At 48.7% G+C, this 22,817-nt stretch overlaps 1 protein-coding gene across 14 annotated transcripts in view; it reads left to right on the forward strand.

Annotated features, from left to right (window-relative positions):
* The window catches only part of ASAP1 (ArfGAP with SH3 domain, ankyrin repeat and PH domain 1), a 348,069-nt gene that overhangs the window by 64,590 nt on the left and 260,662 nt on the right, over positions 1-22,817 (forward strand). For 10 of the 14 annotated variants that reach the window (XR_002343078.1, XM_021088910.1, XM_021088909.1 and 7 more), the window contains exon 3: positions 14,711-14,837. Coding sequence is in view for 13 of the 14 variants with exons in the window: in XM_021088910.1 (XP_020944569.1) it covers positions 14,711-14,837 (127 nt within the window). In the remaining variant the exon portion in view is untranslated. Of the gene's footprint in view, positions 1-14,237; positions 14,390-14,710; positions 14,838-22,817 lie in introns of those variants that run through there. The other 4 variants (XM_021088912.1, XM_021088919.1, XM_021088911.1 and 1 more) reach the window with 3 other exon arrangements.

Consider the following 22,817-nt stretch of genomic DNA (forward strand, 5'->3'; position numbering starts at 1 on the left):
CTGCAGAAATCCAGTCTGTGGGAGCCTCTTGGCTCCTCTGTGGCTGTATTTCTGAAACGATTCCTGAGATGAAATTTAAGCCTTTATTTCATGCAATGCCTGTACTTGGTAAATTGAGACCAGTCTCTTCATTGATTCTATAACTCCACAAAATAGGCCTTGGCGACTGTCTTCAGAATAATTCAATAGAATCTCTAAGCCTCTGAGTATAGAGTCTAAATCATAGAGGACAAATTGGGGAAAATTACTCTGGTAGAATGCTTCAAACGTGACCACTTCTGAGATTAGCTGTCCACACATTCCTAGTTGGTTAAGCATGTTCACAGGCCCAGTGAACAAGCTAGAATTACATTTCATCTGCATATAAACAAAAATCCAAATAGCACTGGCAGTTAGGGTTTTTTCCCCTCTTTCTCCCAGACCAAAGAAGTTTGGAGATAGTCCAAAGCCAGATGGTGCCTCCATGGTTAACAGGCACCCAAGCCGTTTCTGTCTCTCTGGTTGTGCCATCCTTACCATAGTGTCTCATGATCCAAAATGGCTGCTGGAGTGTCAGCCATCACATCTGCATTACAGGCAGCAGGATGGGAGTAGGGGAAGATAACAGGGGCCCTCCTCCAAAGGAATTAGCTCTTTTCAGAGCATTTCCTCAAAATCCTATATAGCGCTTCAGTTTACATCTCACTGGCAGACTTAGACACACACCTATACCAGCTATAGCGTCAGCTGAGTACGTTGCTGCCTTGAATCAAATGGGGCTCTGTTACTGATGAAAGAGACTGGAGAGAGGGGACATAACCAGTAGACCCTGCCACTGGTTATGCATCAAGGTACTATTTGTGTACAGTAGTACAAAGAGTACAGTATAGTGGAAAGGGCTTGAACTTGGAATTCAGATGGACTTGTATTTGAACCTTAGTTCCCCCACTTATTAGTTGCAGGACCGCTACTGTGAGCCTCAGTTTCCTACCCATGAAACGCAGGAAGTGTAATAGCTACTCTGTAGAGGTGTTGTAAAGTTTAAACAAAACTGTGTGAATAAATTGCCTTGTATACAGTAGGTACTAATTGGTAGCCATTATACTTGTTATTATTATCATTATTTTTGTTATTTAGGGCTGCACTTGTGGCGTATGGACGTTCCCAGGCTAGAGGTGGAATTGGAGCTACTGGCCTACGCCACAGCCATAGCAATGTGGGATCCAAGCCACGTCTGCGACCTGCCCTGCAGCTCATGGCAATGCTGGATCCCAGACCCACTGAGTGAGGTCAGGGATCAAACCTGCGTCCTCATGGATACTGGTTGGATTCGTTTCAACTGCTCCACAGTGGGAACTCCCTATAGGTGTTATTATTAATGGAGAAGTCGTGCCTTCTACCTATGTCAGCATAGTGATTATTTTTCAAATTGAGATATAACTCATGTAACATAGAATTTACCCTTTTAACGTGTCCAGTTCAATGGGTTTTAGTGCATTAAAAAAGTTGCCCCATGATCTGATTCCGAAACATTTTCATCACTCCCTCAAATCCTATGTTTCTTTTTTTCTTTTTTTTTATTACTCAAATGAATTTATCACATCTGTGGTTGTATAATGATCATCACAATCCAATTTTATAGGATTTCTATCCCACAACCCAAGCACATCCCCCCACCCCCTGAACTGTCTCCTCCGAAGACCATAAGTGTTTCAATGTCTGAGTCAGCATCTGTTCTGCCAAGGAGTTCATTCTGTCCTTTTTTCAGATTCCACATGTCAGCGAAAGCATTTAATGTTGGTGTCTCATTGTATGGCTGACTTCACTTAGCATGATAATTTCTAGATCCATCCATGTTGCTAAAAATGCCGGTATTTTGTTCCTTTTAATGGCTGAGTAATATTCCACTGTGTATATGTACCACATCTTCTTGATCCACTCCTCTGTCGATTTATGTTGTTTCCATGTCTTGGCTATTGTAAATAGTGCTGCAATGAACATTGGAGTACATGTGTCTTTGTGAGTCATGGTTTTCTCTGGATAGATGCCCAGGAGTGGGATTGCTGGATCAAATGGTAGTTCTATTTTTAGTTTTCCGAGGCATCTCTATCCTGTTTTCCACAGTGGTCGCACCAATTTACAATCCCCCCAACAGTGTCCTAGTGTTCCTTTTTCTCCACACCCTCTCCAGCACTTAGTGTTTGTAGACTTTTGGATGATGGCCCTTCTGGCTGGTGTAAGGTGGTACCTCAGAGTGGTTTTGATTTGCATCTCTCTAATAATGAGTGATGTTGAACATCTTTTCATTTGTTTTTTGGCCATCTGTATGTCTTCTTTGGAGAACTGTTTAGGTCAAATCCTGTATTTCTTAGTATTCCTTCCCTCTTCCCAGTCTGTGTCAGCTACTAATCGGCTTTCTATCTCTATGGATTTGCCTATGCTGGTTATTTTGTATAAATGGAATCATCATTTGTGACCTTTTGGCCTTAACCCACTGAGCGAGGCCAGGGATTGAACCCTCATCCTTATGGAGACTACATTGGGTCCTTAACCCGCTGAGCCACAATGAGAACACTGTGTTGTTGTTTTTAAATTAGAGCCCCTAGTGTGACTTGGAATGTTCACATTTGAGAAAGATGCTAGTCAAATAGCATATGCTGGGGAGAAAACTCTGCAGTGGTTGGGTGGTTTCACTTTTTCAAATAGATCAATGCCCTACAGTTGACATAATTACAGGAAAATTCTGTTGTCACATGGCTCATTGTTATGCGGGTTCAAATATGCTGCAGGTGAAATCATATTTTTGAAAAGCAACAACTGGGTACTGTGATAGTGTCATATAATATAGGGTATCTTTAGCAGGGTCCCCCAACCCAGGACTAATGACCCCCAGACAGTTCTTGCCTTACAAGAAGATCTTGAGGCAGAACCGAGAGCCTCATGGTGTTTGGGATTGGTTGTAACACTGGTATCAAAAATGAAGGCATCATTGGAGTTCCTGTCGTGGCTTAATGGTGAACGAACCCAACTACAATCCATGAGGATGCAGGTTTGATCCCTCGCCTTGCTCAATGGGTTAAGGATCCAGTGTTACTGCGAGCTGTGGTGTAGGCCGGTAGCTACAGCTGTGATTCGACCCCTAACCTGGGAACTTCCATATGCCACAGGTGCGGCCCTAAAAAGACAAAAAATAGGAGTTCCCGTTGTGGCTCAGTGGTTAACGAATCCGACTAGGAACCATGAGGTTGCAGGTTTGATCTCTGACCTTGCTCAGTGGGTTAAGGATCCGATATTGCCGTGACCTGTGATGTAGGTCGCAGATGCAGCTTGGATCCTGTGTTGCTGTGGCTCTGGTGTAGGCTGGTGGCTACAGCTCCGATTCGACCCCTAGCCTGGGAACCTTCATGTTCCACGGGAGCAGCCCTAGAAAAGGCAAAAAGACAAAAAAAAAAAAAAAAAAAAAAAAAAAGACGAAAAATAAAAGTCATCAAATTATAGGATATTATTGGCCTGGGACCTCAGAGAGCTTCTGCCCCAGCCCCCTGAGATATGAGGCCAAAGGTGGTGAGATGATTTGGACAAGGAGAAGGCTCTGACCTCCCTGGCGTGACATGGTTCCTCTCAGTGCTAAAGTCACAAACAGCTGTCATTTATACAGTTTTTCTCCTTGAGTAGTGTTTGAGATGATTGGCAGGTTTGAAAAGTGCTCATAAAAATAGGTCTACGCTGGCTGGTGCTCGCTGTGCTGCAGCACATTTGGTGGCATCTCTAGACCACTGGGACGCCGGTTTAATCCCCGGCCGGGACAGTGGGTTAAAGATCTGGTCTTGCCACCGCAATGATCTAGGTCTCAACTGCAACTGGAATATGATCCCTGGCCTGTCAACTCTGGGGTATTGGGCAAATCAGAGATAGCTGTGTATGAAAGAACCTTTTTTTTGGAGTTTACATTCAGAGGTCACACACCTGAGATACACATTTATTTATTTTTATTTACTTATTTTTGTCTTTTGTCTTCTTAGGGCCACACCCGTGGCATATGGAGGTTTCCCAGGCTAGAGGTCGAATCAGAGCTTTAGCTGCTGGCATATGCCACAGCCACAGCAACTCGGGATCTGAGCCTCATCTGTGACCCACACCACAGCTCATGGCAACACCAGATCTTTAAGCCACTGAGAAAGGCCATGGATTGACCCAGAATCCTCATGGATACTAGTCGGGTTCGTTAACCACTGAGCTGCTACGGGAACTCCAGAGATAGCATTTATTTTGTGTTTGAATTCTCTGAACATTTCTACAGTGGTGCTGCAGGCTTGCGTTTCTGCCTCTGTGTGAGGATAGGGGCTGTGTCTTAGGTGTCTTTTTGGCTCCTGAAGGGTCTAGCCTATTTAGAAGTGGTGTCAGTAGCCAGCATTTATCGATCACTGACTATCTGCTGGCACTGAGCTATAGCATCTTGCATGGATTATCTCATTGCTATCTCACAGTAGCCTTAGGGGAGAGTGAGAGTAATTGCACTATCCTTTTTTTTAAAGGAAATCCTCCTTACCATGAGGTGTGGGTTCGATCCCTGGCCTCGCTCAGTCGGTTAAGCATCTGGCATTGCCATGAGCTGTGGTGTAGGTTGCAGACAAAGCTTGGATCTGCTGTGGCTATGGCTGTGGTGTAGGCCGGCAGCAACAGCTCCCATTCGACCCCTAGCCTGGGAACCTCCAAATGCCTCAGGTGTGGTCCTAAAAAAACAAAAGACTGAAAAAAAAAAAGAAAAAGAAAAGAAAGGAACTCCAGCTTTGAAACTGAATTAAGTATTTGCCTAAAGTTAACAATCTTTGTTAAGTGGCCGGGCTGGGATTTGAAACTAGGTAATCTTTTCTTTTTTGCTTTTAAGGGCCGCCCTGCAGCATATGGAAGTTCCCAGGCTAGGGGGTGAATCAGAGCTGCAGCTGCCGGCCACAGCCACAGCCACGTGGGAAACAAGCCCAGTCTGTGACCTACACCACAGCTCACAGCAATGCAGATCCTTAACCTACTGTGCGAGGGCAGGGATCTAACCTGCCTGTGTCCTCATGGATACTAGTGGGGCTTGTTACCGACTTTTAAAGACTTGCTACCGAGTTTTAAAGGGGTAGACAAGTGTCTGCAGGCGTTCTTTGATTCTGTAATGCAAAGACCAGCATAATCAGTTCTTAAATGGGAGTTTCCGATAGCTTCCTGAAGGCCGGGTCTTCAATCCCTTCCTTGAGATGTAACTGGTTAAGGGTGAGGAGGGGGGCAACCCTTGGGACCCAGGATTCCTGGGACCTGGCCCTGGTTCCCCACGACTCTGCCGGGGAATGCTGGGCAAGTCACTGAACCACTGGAGAATCCGTTTCCTCGTCTGAGAAATGAAAGGGTGGTAACCCTATTATCCTTGAAATTCTTTCAGAGTCTGGTGATGATGTCAGATGATGGAAGAGACGCTGAGAAGCAGGGTTCCCCTTGCTAGTTCCCCTCTCCCAGTCCCTCTCCTCCCCACGCCCCCTCCCCACAAATGTTTGTTCATTCATTCTTCCTTCCATCTGTTCAATAAGTAGCTCTTAAGCACTTGGGGTTCTAGGACTGTAACAGTGCATAGAAACCCCATGGGTCTCAAGGACCTCACAGTGTAGTTGGAGCAATATAAACAGTTGGAAAATAGCACCTTGGAAGATGGTGCCATGGAAAAGGATCATCAGAGAGGCATCTTCTCAGTCTTGAGATGGACAGAAGTGGGCAGGAGTAAGTGTGGTTCACTAAACTGAAACTAGAACACATTCATCCACAAAAGAAAAGGGGTGGGAGTTCCCATCGTGGCGCAGTGGTTAATGAATCCGACTAGGAACCATGAGGTTGCAGGTTCAATCCCTGCCCTTGCTCAGTGGGTTAACAATCGGCATTGCCGTGAGCTGTGGTGTGGGTCGCAGACGTGGCTTGGATCCCACGTTGCTGTGGCTCTGGCGAAGTCCGGCAGCTACAGCTCCGATTCAACCCCTAGCCTGGGAACCTCCATATGCCGCAGTAGCGGCCCTAGAAATGGCAAAAAGACAAAAAAAAAGAAAAAAAGAAAAGTGTCCCTGGTGCCTCAGCAGCTTAAGGACCCAGTGTTTTCACTGCTGTGGCACAGGTTCCATCCCTGGTTCAGGAACTTCTCATTTTTCAGGTGAATGTTTCTTTTTCTGAAATAAACTAAGATTTAAAATCCCTCACTCCTATAAGATGACAAATTTTTCAGGGTCCCATATGACACCACCGTTTTTCTTTATGGGATATTACAAAAGACGAAGTTCATAAAAGGGAGCCAGCTCAACCTAAAGCACATTTATTCGGGGCCTAGAAGGACCTGCAGTAGGCAGTGCCTTCTGCAAGGAAGAAAATGCCTGCGGGGTTTGGGTTGGGATGGGCTGTGACCACCGGTTCTGTTTATTCACTGTTGTCCTTGAGAAGATTATGCAGGGCTCTGAGTTCTCCCCGCAGACAGCGTGGTCTCTCCCTAGGCTGTTGGGGAAGGTCTCAGGAGGTGGTGCTTGTAAAATGCCAAGTCTGGGGCTCCAGGAACCTCTGGTCCCTCCTTTGGTTCAGGGATGTAGGTGATAGAGCGAAGGATACAATGTGGTACAACACCCCCACCCCCGCCCAGGCGGCGCCCTTAGGGATTGTCAGTCCGGGAATTTTTTTTTTTTTTTTTTTTTGGTCTTTTTTGCCTTTATCTTGAGCCGTTCCCAGGCTAGGGGTCAAATCAGAGCTGTAGCCACCGGCCTATGTCAGAGCCACAGCAACGCTGGATCTGAGCCACGTCTGCGACCTACACCACAGCTCACGGCAACGCTGGATCCATAACCCAATAAGCAAGGCTAGGAATCGAACTGGAAACCTCATGGTTCCTGGTCGGATTCATTTCCACTGTGCCACGACAGGAACTCCCTGGGAATTTTGTAATGCAGGAAACTCAGGAGGGGGAGAGTGTTCTGAACCAAGCCCTGCCATGAACTGAGCTGTTTGTCACTGGGGAGGTTCTTATCTCTCCATCTGTCGGGAGTCTGAAGTCCCTCCCAGTGGTGCCACCAAGCTTCAGTTGCTTACACACGGAGGGGTAGATTGCAGACTTCCGTGTGAAGATCAGTTCCCACTGGAGGAATGGGTGTGATGGGCACGCTCTCCAGACCAGCCAAGTCTGGGTTTGAGTTGGGCTTGTAATGAGTTTCCCCTGGAGGAAAAAAGAGAACACCTAGGCTCCAGAGAAACTCATCCTAATTGTCAAGAGGCTAATCTCATGGGCTGTGCAATCAGACCCATCAGGCTCTCCCTTCACCACATGCCAAGGTGACCTTGAAGCTCAGGTTTCCCCCAGGTATAAGATGGGGATAATACCAGTACCTGCTTTATGTGGTTGCTGTATTAGGTGAGGGTATGTCTGCAGTGACCCAGAACCATGCAGGGCATATAATACACACAACAATTGTTAGCTGACATTATTATTCTCTTACAGGACGGAACAGAAATATATTCTGAGTTGTGTTTTGTTTTGTTTTGTTCTTTTGCTTTTGAGGGCCACACCCATACGTACGGCATAACACATGGCAGTTCCCAGGCTAGGGGTCAAATTAGAGCTGCAGCCGCTGGCCTATGCCACAGCCACAGCCACAGCCACACCAGATCTGAGCCACGTCTGCCGTCTACACCACAGCTCACGGCAATGCCGGATCCCCGACCCAGGCCAGGTTTCGCACCTGCATCCTCATGGATACTAGTGGGATTCGTTTCCACGGAGCCGGGACAGGAACTCCCTCCTGACTTCTTTCCATTGATGTTTCCAGCAGGATTCCATGTGTTCTGGGTCCCTAGCACGTGGCCTGACTCTTAACCTCCATCTGAAGGAACAGTCAGGGAACGGGGTGGAACAGAGTAGTTTTCTTGTCCAAACAAACCAGGTTCTCCTTTTTACTTACTGCAAACACTCTACTGGTTTTACTTGGAGTATTTGAATTAAGTTCACTCGAGGCTGGAATAGGCTTTCTCTGTTACATGAAACAGCATGAGTGGGCTCAGAAGCACTCACAGGGCATGTGGACAGAGCAGCCTGGAGCTTAGGTAGAATGTGGCAGCTGAGCCTCACAGTAAAACACGCAGAACTGGTGCATCCCTCCTTCCTCCTGCCTCCTGCAGCGCTTTCCTTTCTTCTAGCATTTTGTTAAGATGATAGAAAACAAATTCGTAAGTTAGCCCGTGAAATAAGGACATAAGAATACTTTGGTCGCCTGAGTTGGGAAATGAGTAGCACTAATGAGTAGCACTATGCAAGGTATCTTTTTTTTATTATTTATTTGTAATTTTTTTTTGCTTTTTAGGGCTGCTCCCGTGGCATGTGGAGTTTCCCAGGCTAGGGGTCTAATCAGAGCTGTAGCCGCCAGCCTACACCACAGCCACAGCAAAGCAGGATCTGAGCCAAGTCTGTGACCTACACCATAGCTCATGGCAACGCTGGATCCTTAACCCATTGAGTGAGGCCAGGGATCGAACCTGCATCCTCATGGTTCCTAGTCGGGTTCATTAACCACCGAGCCACGACAGGAACTCCTATGCAAGCTATCTTTAAGAGCCTGATTTTGGAGTTCCCTGGTGGCTCAGTGGGTTGAGGATCTGTTGTCATTGCTGTGGCATGGGTCGCTGCTGTGTCATGCTTTTGATCTCTGGCCTGGGCTCGGCCAAAAAGAGCCCAGTTTCACAGGCAGCAGAGAAAGCACTGGATTTCCTCTTTTGGGCTCTGGGATATTAACTTGCAGTGAGATTTCATTGTGTCTTGGTTTCCATTACTGCAATACTCCCATATCAGGTCAGTTGTGTGGATGAGTTCAGACACTGCCTATAAAATAACCAGGGCAGCAGTTCCCATCTTGGCTCAGCGAAACGAATCTGACTAGCATCCATGAGGATGCGAGTTTGATCCTTGGCCTTGCTCAGTGGGTTAAGGATATGGTGTTGCTGTGATGAGCTGTGGTGTAGGTTGCAGATGTGGCTCAGATCTGGTGTTGCTGTGGTGCTGGTGTAGGCCATTGGCTCTAGCTCCGATTTGACCCCTGGCCTGGGAACTTCCATATGCTGCGGGTGTGGCCCTAAAAAGACAAAAAAAAAAAAAAAAAAAATAAATAAATAAATAAAATAAAAATAAAATAAAATAACCAGGGCAGTGCCTGGCCTAGGAAGGGAGCTCAGGAAGTACTGTCCTATACCTCGGTGGCCTCAGATTTCTCTCTGGGTAAATTTGGGATAATTATGCTTACCGTATAAAGTTGACATGAAGTTTAAAGAAGGCATGTGTGTCCAAGATGTTATACTTAGGAGTCCCCTGGTAGCTCAGTGAGTTAAGGATCTGGTGTTGTCACTGCTGCAGCTGGAGTTGCTCCTGTGGCGCAGTTTCCATCCCTGGCCTGGGAACTTCTGCATGCCACAGGCCTAGCCAAAAACCAAACCAAAACCCCCAAAATGCTATATGTTAGCAAAGTGTCTGGTACATGGTTGGTCTCAGTGAATTTTTTTTTTTGGAAGGAGTATTAGAATTTTTATCTCCAACGTTTTCAGCATTCCCATAATATCTGAAAAGTATTGTCCACTTACAGTATCTCAGATCCGGCTCTGCACGTCTGTGCCTTGGCTCATGGAATTCTCAATGCGCTGAGAGAGAATTACGTCATTGCCCCTGTTTTGCAGACGTGAAAACGGAGAGTCAGAGAAGCGAATTCCTTTTACAAGGTCTAGTAGAGGCTGCAAGGTAGAGATGGGAGGCGAAGTCGTTCTCATGAGAATCAGCCTGTAACAAATGCTTCTAGGACATAAATGCCCTGTTCTATCCTCGAGAAGCTGCTTGGTCAGAACATCCTTCTTTACGGGAGCTGTGTGTTCCATGAAAATGAGGCTTTCATTTTATTGACTTCCCTCGCTTCTGACCCCAATTAGTATTCATCCTATTGTCTCTTTACTTCCAGAATCCACCACTAATATAGCTGACCTCACAAAGGAGACTTACAAGGATAAGGAAGGTCTCTAAGGACCATTTCCAAATCTGAGATCTCAGACTGGGAACCCCCGCGCAGTCTCCCCTCCCCCTCCTCTTTCTGTCTTATTTAGAGAGATAGCTGAGTCCTGGGATGAAAAGAGATGTGTTTATAGTCATACTTCACATAAAACAGGAGGTCAGAGGGAACGGACATTGGTTGATTATTCACTACGTGTCAACCGCTTCATCCACGCCCTCTCCTTTTATTTCACGCAACAACTTTTAGCATACTTTTATTATGACGCTAAGTTCGCAGATGAGACCACAAGGCTAATCAGTGACAGAGTAGGGATTCAAGCCCAGGTCCAAGGAACATAAAGTCTCGTTTCTTCCCGCACTATCCCATGCCCTGTCCCCTGAAGGCACTGGGAGCCTTTGGTGATTGTTCTAGTTCCATCCCATCAGGTGGGCCCCTCGCCAGCCAGCAACGTGGATCAGAGCACCAATAGCTCCTCTTGGTTTCCTTTGTCCAGAGAGCACCCCAAACTCCCCTCCTTCAAGTCCCACCCTGGTACCTTGTCAGCTCTCTTGAAGATGCACCCCCTCGGTTGTTAGGGTGATGAAGCCTGCAACTGGAAATTTCTAACTCAGCCACTTCCTTGATGCCCATGGGACCCATAGTGCCATCACTGTCCATGAGAATAAGCCACCATTCTACTTGGTGCCTCTTTTTCTTTCTTTGGTTTCTTTTTAGGGCCGGAGATGCGGCATATGAAAGTTCCCAGGTTAGGGATCGAATCTGAGCTGCACCTGTGAGCCTACGCCACCATCATAGCAATTCGGGATCCGAGCCTTGTCTGTGACCTACACCACAGCTCCTGGCAACGCTGGATCCTTAACCCACTGAGCGAGGCCAGGGATCAAACCTGCATCCTCAGGGTACTAGTTGGCTTCATCACCACTGAGCCACAATGGGAACTCCTGGTGGCTCTTTTCAAGGAGAAGAAAGGCATTCTGTATGGACCAGACGTCCCTCGGTCAGCAGTGTTCAGAGTAAGAGGGTGCCGAATGGTCTTTGATGGGGTTATGACAGCATAGAGGATGTGTGTTTTACCAAGCTGGCTGAGCACAGGTACTACTATGTGTGTGTGGTTTTCCTGGCTCTGCAAAGGATGATGTATATTTCTGAGCAGCTCCGCACAAATAAATCCAGTGCTCAAGTTTTGCCTGTATCAGACTCTATTCAATACCCCAAGATATCCAGGAATGGTTTTCAGGGTGTTTGAGAAAATGAGAGGTGCAGATGGTTTGCACTGCGGCATGGTTTCAAATTTAAAAGGGATTATGGCCCGTGAACCCCAGGAATGGTGGGTAGAGGTGTGAACCTTTGAAATTCTAATTGCAGACCAGTCTGAGGAGGTATATACTTACCTGGGCACAATATCTCATTGTTCACATGGTCCTTTCTTGGCTGGAGGGGATGGGTAGGAGGAGCAGATACATAACATAATCTTCAAATGAAACTGAAACAACAATTGATGGCAGCAGTTGCGACTCTCTGGTGAATTCAGTGAAGGAAGAACTCCTTGCTGTTGACCAAGGCAGTGAGCTCAGCCTGCTGTAATCATCTCTCTGCTTCCTAGAGCTGAGGGTCTGCAGGGCCTCGGGCTCCAGCCGGGAGGGCTCTGTGCGGTCCTCTGGACACACCCACTGCTTTATTTTACAAGTGATGGCCCCGAGGCCCAAGGCGACAGCATTAATTATGGGGAAAGAACCTCTGGAATCCAGGCCTCCTAGAATTGAGGCAGTTATTCACCGACTCCAGGCTTTTCATAAGGGCTCATATTTACTGAGTGTTTAAGCCATAGGGATGGGATGGATGGAGCCCCCAGCCCAGCAGAGGTGACAGGTATTAGATGACCATGTGGAATTGAGGGAAGAATAGAAATAACGCACAATCAGTCCAAATGGATTTCCAGCCCAGAGGAAGCTCTCCTTGGAGTGGTTGAAAGTCCGAGTGCTGGGTGTTATGCTCTCGGCTGCTGCGTGAGGTAGCATGGGGTTCCTGAGGCTCGGAGAGCTTAATTATTTAATTAGCCCAAGCTACTAGGGGCCATATTTGCTCCAAGATGAGAAGGTCACACAATCTTCTAGATGCAGGATGACCTGGTAAGTATATGGAGAAAGGACTTTCTTCTGGTGGCTCCTGTGCCCAAACCCACACATTCTGTCCCACCAGGACACACAGCAAGTGACCTCCAGGTGCAGGTCTTAAATACCCAGCTCTTGCCATTTGGCTGTCTCCCCAGAACCTCAACCTTGATGTGTCCCAAACCAAACTTTGAAAGTGCTACTGAGGAGAAAGTGGGTGCCTGTTCGTGTCTTTACTTAAACTTTTCAGAATGCCTCTCAAAGTTGCTGTCGCAACACTTCACGGGGCGAGGAAGAGTCTTTACTCAGAGGCTGTCTTACCAATGCCTTCCTCTCCTTAGCAGAAATACCTGCCTTCCTGATGTTAATAAGCACGTCCCTGGAGGCACAGTGCAGGTTCTGGATGGCCAACACAGCAAGACAAAACACCTTCCACTCTCACAGTGGCCTTCTTGTGCACGAAGCACTTTCTCATGCATTGTCATTTCACAGCCTCGTGTGGTTCTCCTTCCTGGGCGGCTACTGAAGGCCGAGATCCCCTACCCAACAGGATGTCCATGGAGGCAGCCCCTCGTTCGTCACTTTTTTTTTCCTTTTAAGGATCACACCTGCCACACATGGAAGTTCCCAGGCTAGGGGCAGAATGAGAGTTGCAGCTACCAGTCTATGTCACAGCCGTAGAAACGCAAGAAGTAAGCAGCATCTGAGACCAACACCCCAGCTTGTGGCAGTAACCCACCCAGCAAGGCCAGGGATTGAATCCACATCTTCATGGATACTAGTTAGGTTCTTAACCCGTTGAGCCACCTAGGAACTCCTCAAGATGTCAGGTTGTCAGAGAGGCCGTCTCTGAACATTGCTTATTCTGCGGCACCGCGTCACTTTCTTACCTGTTACCTACTCCACTTTCTGTTACACATGTGTTGGTTGTCTGCTTCCCTCCTAGAAGGTCAGCTCAGGATAGCAGCCTGTCATTACCGAATCTCCAGGGTACAGAGCAGGCAGACCCTTAGTAAATAGTTGACGGTGAGCAAGGTGATGCATTTTCTTTTGACAATCACTGGGCTACTTCTCTGTGCCAGGCCCAGTGCTAAGACAAGGTCCGTGAGGTCCTTACCCTGCAGCACAGTGCCTTAGTTTGGGAAAGGACCAGAGAACAGAGAACCACACAAGATGGCAGGAATCCCAGGGGAGCTAGCCTTCCATTTGGGAGATGAATTTATAAGGTGATTCCATTTTAGGGAGCCAATCGTGAGGCGCTTCCTAAGGTCCTAGTTTGTTTGTTTATTTTTAAATGACTTTTATCTGCAATCAGTGGTGAGAAATTAAATGGATTCTTTGGACTAAGTAGATTGAGCAAAATAGCCATCTGCCAGGGCCGAGGAATGAGCAATCTGTTGGTAATTTTTCTGCTGAAATTTGGCATCTGCTTAGCGTTCTACACCATTTGCACCTCGGGAAATGCCTTTTACACTCCTGACCCTCTTCTGTCCTCCGGGTTAAAAAAAAGTGCAAATGAAAGATGAGAAAATTGTAGGAAAGCCAGAACCCTTCATTTGTCTGTCTTCACTTAGCATTTTAGCGACTTAAGCAAACTGCACAAAACTAGCCTTCCAAGGGCGGCGAGCGCCTTGCAAAGGGAGTGAGGGCAAGGGCCCAGCGAACAGGCAGCTGCAAGCCCTGCGCGCCGGGCTGGCTCTTCCATGCAGCCCGGGAGGCCGCCCCCCGCCGCTCTCGCCGGGCCCACGGCCCTCGCAGCCGGAGGCAGCTCTCCGGGCCTCGCTTCCTGCACCCACACGGGGCTAAAAAAAAAAAGAACGCGCACAACTTTTTTCGTCCCCCTTCTTGCGAAACGCTGGCGTAACGAGCTCGCTGAAGCAATCGCTCCGAGGGGGCAGGAGGACGCGGGCTTCCGCAGCCCCGCGAGCTGCGCGGCCCCGGCCCAGGGGCCCGCGCCCGAACGTGGCCCGCGCGGCGGCGCGCGGGCGGGGGCCGGGCCGGGGGCGGTGCGGGCGGCGGGGGCGGGGCGGGGCCGGCGGCGCTTGCGCAGAGCACTTCCTTGTTTGTCCACGTGACGGTAGCGGGAGCGCCGCCCGCCCGCCCGCGGGAGTGTGTGCTCAGTCAGTCGGTGTCCGTGCTGCCGCCTGTCAGAGCGTGTGATCGGGCAGCGCCGGCCGCCCCGACCCGTCCGGCTTGGGGCCCCAGCGTAGCGCCGCGTCCCCTCCCCCGCCGCCGCCTCCGCCGCCGCAGGCATGAGCACAGGGAGGCGGGTCCCCGAGAGCCCCCTGCCTCGCGCGCCGCTCGGAGTTTGAAGGGCCCGGCGCCGAGCGCCGCCTGCTTCGCCCGCCAGCCCTTTCTCCCGCCGCCGCCGCCGCCGCCGCCGCCGCCGCCGCCGCCGCCGCCGCCGCCGCCGCCGCCGCCGCCGCCGCCGGGGACGGGAGCCGCGCCAGGCCCGGCAGCGGGTGGCGGGCTGCGCGCGGGGTGTTCATGAGCCGCCGGCCGCCCCGCGGCCCCGGGAGTCTGCGCCCTGACTCATCCCCCGCCCCTGCTTGTGTCTCGCCCCCCCGGCAGGATGCCGGACCAGATCTCCGTCTCCGAGTTCATCGCCGAGACCACCGAGGACTACAACTCGCCCACCACGTCCAGCTTCACCACGCGGCTGCACAACTGCAGGAACACCGTCACGCTGCTGGAGGAGGTAGGTCGGGGCCGCTGCCCCCCGCGCCCGCACCCCCCCACCAACGGGGTCCCCGGGCCGTCTGCCGTCTGCGGTCTGCCGGGTTGCCTCGCTGCCTCTGTTCGCGGCCGCTGCCTCGCAATTGGATGGTGTCAATTTCCAAGCCGGGGAGGCAGGGGATGTTGGGGCCTGGGGGAGCCACACCCCCTCCGGGACCCCCTCCACTGCATCCTGCTTCCAGATGATTGAGGGACTTCAGATGTGCAGTCCCCTACCTCATTTCCCCCGGGGGTGGAGGTGGAAGGGACTGAGCAAGAGGAAGAAGAGGGAAGTCCTCTCTCTGTCTTTCGCCCTTCCTGGGTGCCAGGTGCTCTCTACATTGTTGTGTCTCTCTTGTAACCCGCGAGGTAGGTGGTGTCAGGCCACCGAGAACCGAGGGAGGCGAAGCACCGTATCCAAGGTCACCAGCAAGGGACTGGGAATGCACCTCTCCACGGCCAACTTGGCCAGGCAGGCTTAGCTGCATCGGTTAGGGCCGGTGGAAAAATCCCAGAGGAATGAGAGGTAGCTCAGGCTGGGATTATCTCCACCCTAGGATTGCTCCCCTCTAGTCCTCAAGCCCTAGACAGAACGAGCGATGTGTGCAGACTGGTCCCCAACCCGGCTCCCCTAGCCGGATGGTTTGGTAGGGCTTGAGGCTGCTGCGCCAGCAGGACCTGCCCCGGGGCACTCACAAGCTGTGACTAGAGACCTGAGGCCAATGCTGCCTGGAAGAGCTGGCCAGACAGGAAGAAGGAAGGCCTGTGACTGCAGGCAGAACAGCTAGACCCTCCAAGGAAAGGTTGTGGGTGCCCCGGGCAGCGCTAAAGGCATCGCAGTTTCCTTTACAATTTTAAGTGTATTAGTGATAGGGCAGAGTGCCTGGGTAAGGAGGAACCCGCAAGCCCAGGAGCTGCGGAAGCCTCTGAACCTCCCTGAAAAGAGGGCATTTGCCCTGGAATGCTGCACCACCTCCGAGTGCCATAAAGCAGCCACTCCCTTCCAGACATGCCAAACCTATTTCTACTGAAAAAGACAGTACCAGAATAAGTTGGGAAGGCAGATCATTTTCCCTGGGTGGATTGTTGTGTGGTTGGTTTATTTGAGGTTTGGGGAGCTCTTTCTGATTTAAGCTCACCATGGCTCCCCTTCTGTAATATTAAGAAGCTTGGGCAAACAGCTCTTCATGCAGGCTTTGATACTCGCTCTGGGCCAGGTTACAAGCAGAACTGGTATTCCCAAGAAGGGGCCCTAAATTTTTTAGGAGAGGAGAGGTTTCTGCTAGTGCTGGGTCCCCTTTTGCTTACCTGATGATGCAGATTAGTCTGAATGTTTTACGCCAGTTGAGGTTGCCTCTAGAGTTCTTTTTGAAGTTAATGTTGGGTTTATTGAACTGAATTCTGAATTCTGAAATTCATTTGGAGAAATACCATTTAACTAGGTTTGTTTGAAAGCCAGAAGTAAATGGATCTTTGCTTTGCTCTGGTTTTGTTTTTGTTAGCTGCTGCACTAGCCTGATGCTTGGTTTCTGGGATTAAACGGACTTGCCAGGCATTCAACCCTGTGATGAGTCTGTCCTTCGCTTAATTGTGATAAATTGAAACATGCTGATAGGGGAGCGTTTTGCATCCTTTTTCTGTACTAATTATATTCGCTTCTAAAGGATGTGACATTGATAATGACCCAGTGGGTATTTTCCTTCTGGTTAATTTCTTAAGCCCCTGCTCAGAGCTGTCAATTATTTTAACTTTCCCTTTCTGTGTATTCAGATAGTGTTACTGTACTCTGCTTGTGTGGGGTGTGATAAGGGTAAGTCCAGTTTGCGATGCTGTTTGTACGGGTGTGTGCCCATAGTTTGTGACAACACAGGAGGACAGGGTGACTGTTAAGTTACACGCAGCTGATCTTGATCTTAGTTTGAAGTTCGTAAATTTAAAAGCAAATGCAACAGATGGATATTTTTTTTAGGTGAGGAAAACTGTTTAGCAAGGTTAGGTGGAAGAAGAGACCCAACCATAATACAAACATGGTTTCCTATGAACTTGAGAAGGAACCGGAACCAGGCTAGAAGTTCAAGAGTGCAGTGTTAGAGTACATTGATAATACTCATGTTCTCAAAAATAGAACAGTAAATGTTTCATTGAGGATGGCACAGTAATTTTGTAACACTCTTTTTCTGAACCGGAGTACAGCACTGGTTAAGCAAGAAGTCACTGTCCCCTGGTCTGCATCTTTTAATGCTTGAGTCGTGTTCCGTGAGTGGTTGCCGTTTGCGTGTAACTGTGAAATATAGCCTTTAGTTTCTTAAATGATAAGTAGAACTGCCACAGTTGAATTTTAAGCACCTCCCCCAATTACATCTGTGAAAGGGGTATGTTACTATAAATATTTGAAGTGGATCAGAATTCAATTCTTAAAAATTATGGGACTTAAGGTTATTACTCTCAAAATATAAGGAAAAGTTTCGGGGCAAACCACAGAATCTTTGGCATATGCTTCACTAGTGAGCTACATGGAAACTTTATGAACACTCTTTGTGTTATTTGTGGTTATTCTTAGGGATAGAACTTTTGGGTACTTTTTGGTGACGTGGAGACTCAGGATTAGGGATTAATTTGGGCAGGTTGGAATTTTTAAAAAACTCTTTTTTGGAAGTTCCCGTTGTGGCTCAGCGGAAGCAAATCTGACTAGTGTCTATGAAGACGCAGATTTGATCCCTGGCCTCACTCAGTGGGTTAGGGATCCGGCATTGCTGTGAGCTGTGGTTTAGGTCGAAGAGGAGGCTCAGATCCTATGTTGCTGTGGCTGTGGTGTAGGCCAGCAGCTGTAGCTCCGACTCAAGCCCTAGCCTGGGAACCTCCATATGCCTCAGGTGCCACTCCAAAAAGACCAAAAAAAAAAAAAAAAAAAAAAAAAATCCTTTTCTGTTTCTAGTAATTGTCTTCCTATTTATTTATGAACTTTTTTGCTCTTTGGGTTCCTAATTAGCATACGTAAGTCTTACCTAAAAAATTATATTAGCTCTCCTCTCTGGGAACCCCAGATTAACCCACACTTTTCCTTTTGTTGTCCTGTTGGCAAAGAGTTCTGTGCTTTGCAGAGGTTGGTGCTTTATTTTCATCTTTCTGTGATGAGTACTCTAGGAACTGGGTCAGAAATATGTCGTAAAAAAGGAAAAGAGTTTACTTCTGGGCTTCACCTTTTGGGCCAAGGGTCCCACGTGACCCTGGAAGTCATAGCGTAGCTGGCTCACTGTGAGTGGCTGCTTCTGGGAAGCAAGAGTGGACGGGCTGCCAAGGTTTCATCCTGGTGTGAGTGTTTTCCAAGCAAAAAGCCAATGTTTTGCTTATTCAGCAACCGAAGCACACTGACGTGTGCCGTTTTACTCATGGCCATTTGGAAATGTTGAGTAAATGACAAGGAGAAGACAGAGCTTTCGCAGGAGGGGAGCAAAGAGGCATTCCAGGACCACCACCGCAGGAGACAGTGGGAGAGACTCTCCATTTAAAGGCTTTTATCGGGGAGTTCCTGTCCTGGCGCAGCAGAAACAAATCCAGCTAGGAACCATGAGGTTGCAGGCTCGATTCCTGGCCTCACTCAGTGGGTTAAGGATCCAGCGTTGCTGTGAGCTGTGGTGTGGGTCGCAGATATGGCTCGGATCCTGTGTTGCTGTGGCTGTGGTGTAGGCCAGCAGCTATAGCTCCGATTCGACCCCTAGCCTGGGAACCTCCATATGCCGCAGGTGCAGCCCTAAAATAAATAAATAAAGGCTTCGATTGGTCGATATTTAGGGTTTGGTGAAAGGAAGGGTCTGGGGTGGTACTCGAAGGTTGGCTGGCTTATTTCCCATTGGCCCAGCACTTCGCTGTCCAAGCGGGAGGAGGTTATGTTCTGCCCACCTACTGAGCTGCTGCTCTGGGGCTCTGTGACGGAGGGACAGTTGCTATCTCCATTTTCCGGAGAGAACTGAGGCCTAGGGAGATGAAGTGATTTGTCCCGAGGGTCAAACGGCTAGTAAGTGGCGTTGAGAAATCCTAAACAGTGAAGACATAAAATAGACCTTCTAAATGTCTCCAAAGGCATCGTTCATTGGTTCTGTAGTTTTACTGCCCTTTCTCATTTTGGTCTCATGAAACAGAGATGCCAAGGTTCCTAAGTGGCTTAGTTTTTCTTTATGTTCACATTCCAGGGAGTGCTTCACAGTCATGTTACTTCAATACACTTTCCTCCCCCTGTGCGTTCAGATTTTTTGCAGATTCAAGCATTGGAACTTATTCGGACATTATCCAGGAACAGCAGTCACTCAGCACATTTTTTTTTTTTTAATAATGAGTTTTATTTTTCTCTATCTTTTGCTTCTTAGGGCTGCACCCATGGCATATGGAGGTTCCTAGGCTAGGGGTCTAATTGGAGCTGTAGCTGCCTGCCACAGCCAAAGCCACAGCAATGCCAGATCCGAGCCACATCTGTGACCTACACCATAGTTCACGGCAGTGCCAGATCCTTGACCCACTGAGCAGGGCCAGGGATCAAACCTGCATCCTCATGGTTCCTCATTGGGTTCGTTAACCACTGAGCCCCGAAGGGAACTCTGTGAGTTTTCTTTTTTGTATTATAGTTGGTTTACAGTGTTCTGTCAATTTTCTGTTGTTCAGCAAAATGACCCAGTCTCTCTCTCTCTCTCTCTCTCACACTCTCACACACACACACACACACACACACGTATATACTTTTTCTCACATTTTTCTCCATCATGCTCCATCACAAATAACTAGGTATAGTTCCTAGTGCTATGCAGCAGGATCTCATTGCTTATCCATTCTAAATGCAATAGTTTGCATCTGTTAACCCCAGATACCCAGTCCATCCCATTCCCTCCCACTCCCCCTTGGCAACCACAAGTCTGTTCTCTAAGTCCATGAGTTTCTTTTCTGTGGAAAGGTTCATTTGTCCTTGGCACATTTGGGGAGCACTTGCTATGTGCAAGTCACGTAGCTAATCCTCGTGAAGGCGTTGGGAGGGTCACATACTTGGATTAGGTTGTGGAGAAACTATTGGTCTTTGAGAAAGAGATATACCGGGCCGTGTAACAGGTAGAAAGGGACAGCTTGTAGGGTGGGGGAAATAACCCAGGACAGTCACCCCAGCAACACAAACAGCACCCCACAATCACTCATCCAGTTGACATACAAATTACCCAGTGCCTGACAACATGCGCCCCCAGTGTGCTGGACCCTCAGGTACTAAAATGAACAAGGCTGCCCTCAGGAAGCACACGGTCTAAAAGCTTCCTTAAGGAAGGACTGACAGTCAAGGCTGGGTCTTGCATCAGAGGCTAGCTTGTGTTAGCCTGTGTCCTTGCTGAAGAGGTAGATATGTGTGTTTGGCTGGATGAAGAAATGAACGAAAGTGTAGAATGTAGATTCATTGTCAAGGTCTGTTTCACAGTAACAGCAGTCAGCAGTTTTTAGGGTTCCTACTGGGTAGAAGCCCCATACGCACTGTCATTTCATGCTGATGTTCACCCTGCTATTACTGGACTGTTACTGTCATTAAGTCTTTTGCCCAACATCCCACAACAGGAAAGAGAGGGTTTGGGAATTCATCCCATTGCCAGAGTGTCCCCCGCATACCAGTCAGACTTCATCCGAAGGTGTTTCCTTTCTCCCCATGTAAGTTTTTCATGTTTATCCATGATCTCTTGGGCATGTTCTTCCATAGTGATGACCAGAGGTCATCAGTCTTTGATAAACTCTCTCAAGTCCGCAAGTGTTGTTCCCGGGAATCTCACCCTTAGGGCCTGCGTGGCCAGGGCCTGGAGTCTGATCCTGTTCAGAAGTTCTCAGTGTTCTCGAATGCAGCTGCTTTACTTCTCTTGGACGTTGAAAGTTGGTAAACTTGATAGGAAGTGCGTCTTTATATAGGGGCCACTAAAACTTGGTTGTAGTCTTACAGAAAAACAAGTCTCAGGAAGAGTTTAGATAAAATCAGGGTTGGTCTTGTGCATTGCTTAAGGTAAGGAAAACAGGCTTTCTTTGTCCTTGAACTCTTGAAAACAACAAAAGGTGAACTGGCCTTCCCTGGATGCCGCTGTCCCATGCAGAATTCTGGGCTCCTGTGGCTCATCCTCCAGTCTGGAGGTACTTGGGATGAGTGTTCTCGGGACAGAACCAGCCAAGGCCAGTGAGCGAAGAAGAAATTTGCCTGCAGAAGCAAAGAGAAACTTCCTTTATATACCAGGACTCCGGCTCTTTCTAAAACAAAGCTCAAACCTGTTAGCTGGCTAGTCCAAGCTAATGCTGTTTACCTTTTATACACGTCTTTAGGGTTTAAAAGACCTAAAGTAGTTAGTTAAAAAACCTAAGTAGTAGTTATCCACATCTACTATCTAATAAAACCTTGTCTGGTAGCATTTTTATCATTCTTGAATGAACCAAGGCTCTGCCAGGTAAAATGACTTGCCCAAGGCACTAAATGCCCTAAAAATGCAGGGTTTCTGGATTTAGAAGCCTTTCTATTTCTTCTTTTGTCTGCCAGGGTTTTGTTTTGGGTTTTTTTGTCTTGCAGATGTCTCCTGATAATTTTTCTTATCTTCAATTGATTTCTAGAGCCGGGAGAGAAGGAGTTTGGGGATGGGGGATGTCCTGGGGCTCTTTCAGTGCCTTGTTTTAGTGCCATTCAGTGCTTTCAGGTAGGAGTAGAGAGCGAACCTGAATTTGGGAACCTGATCTTGCTAGCCTGTCTGATAACAAGTCCTGGTCTCACATGACGTACTGTGGGAGGCCCCAGCAGCCCTTCCTGATGTGGGGCTAGGAGGCTTTCATTAGAAGCGTTTGTGGTGGTGGGTGTCCACACACTCCCAGACCTTGCCTTTGTGTCTGGGAGTCAAATGAGCCTCAGAAAGGTGGTTTCCATTTATGTCACCTAGTCATTTGGGGACTAGAGGCAGACCCTGGCGCCATTCCCACGTGTATTATCCAAACATGAGCAAGTGATGCATTGAATGGAGATGGCTTTTGCATCTAAGCCTCAGTTTCCTACTTGGGAAGTAAATGGCATTGTTTTGAGTGTATCATGCACGTGAGACACTCATCAGATGACTTCATCGCTGGTAAAATGCGGCCCTGTGTGCCAAGGTCCGACCTGTCAGATTAGTCAGCCTTCCTCCTGTGGGGCGGTGAGAAGCATTCCTCGATGGGGAGCTGGGCGGAGTTCTCACCCCTGTGGACCAGTGGCGACATTCAGGCCGAGGAGGCCAAAGCTCCCTTGCCGAGCTTAATGGCAGCCCTGTTATGGACCAGTGTATGTCAGGCAAGTCACCGAACCTTGCTGTGTCTTAGTGTCCTCCTGGGGACACTACGTCTCAGTGAGCCGGGGACTCTGAAGTGCTTGGAGCTGCGCCGGGCATGGGAAGGGCTCTATAAATGATTGTTCTTCTTCCCACTGCTGTCACAGTTTATTATTACTGGACTGGACAATGTGTAGCTGAGACTTGGTAGATTCGTTTCTGGAAGGGCGGGTGATGAGGGCAGGGACGCAGCCAGCTCGTGCCTTGGGGGACCTGGATGGTGGAGGTGCAGATGGGACTGGAGGGGGGACTAGGGCAGCACTGAATTCTTTGAGCTCTGGAGGTCATGGTCAAAGCCAACTTGATCTGAAACGGGGGGTCAGCTCAGTTTTACTGTATACTCAGCCCTTGGTGGTGTGCTCTGAAGTCAGGGGACTGTGACCAGTGCTGCTCCTTCGACCTACGCCAGCCCGATGGGCTCTGCTTCCTGTGGCACTGCCAATTCTTTGTCTGCTTCTCCCACTGACCCCCGTCTGCCAGATCCCTTCCATTGGTGCAAGGAGCTGGGACAGCGCTGCCCCTTCTGATTTTTCCCGGGGTCTTGGGGTAAAGAGCCTCTTTGGTACATAATAAATGCAGGTATTTAGTTTTGGTCATTTGTGGGGAAGTGCTGG

Source organism: Sus scrofa, chromosome 4 (assembly GCF_000003025.6).
Source record: "Sus scrofa isolate TJ Tabasco breed Duroc chromosome 4, Sscrofa11.1, whole genome shotgun sequence".
NCBI lineage: Eukaryota > Metazoa > Chordata > Mammalia > Artiodactyla > Suidae > Sus > Sus scrofa.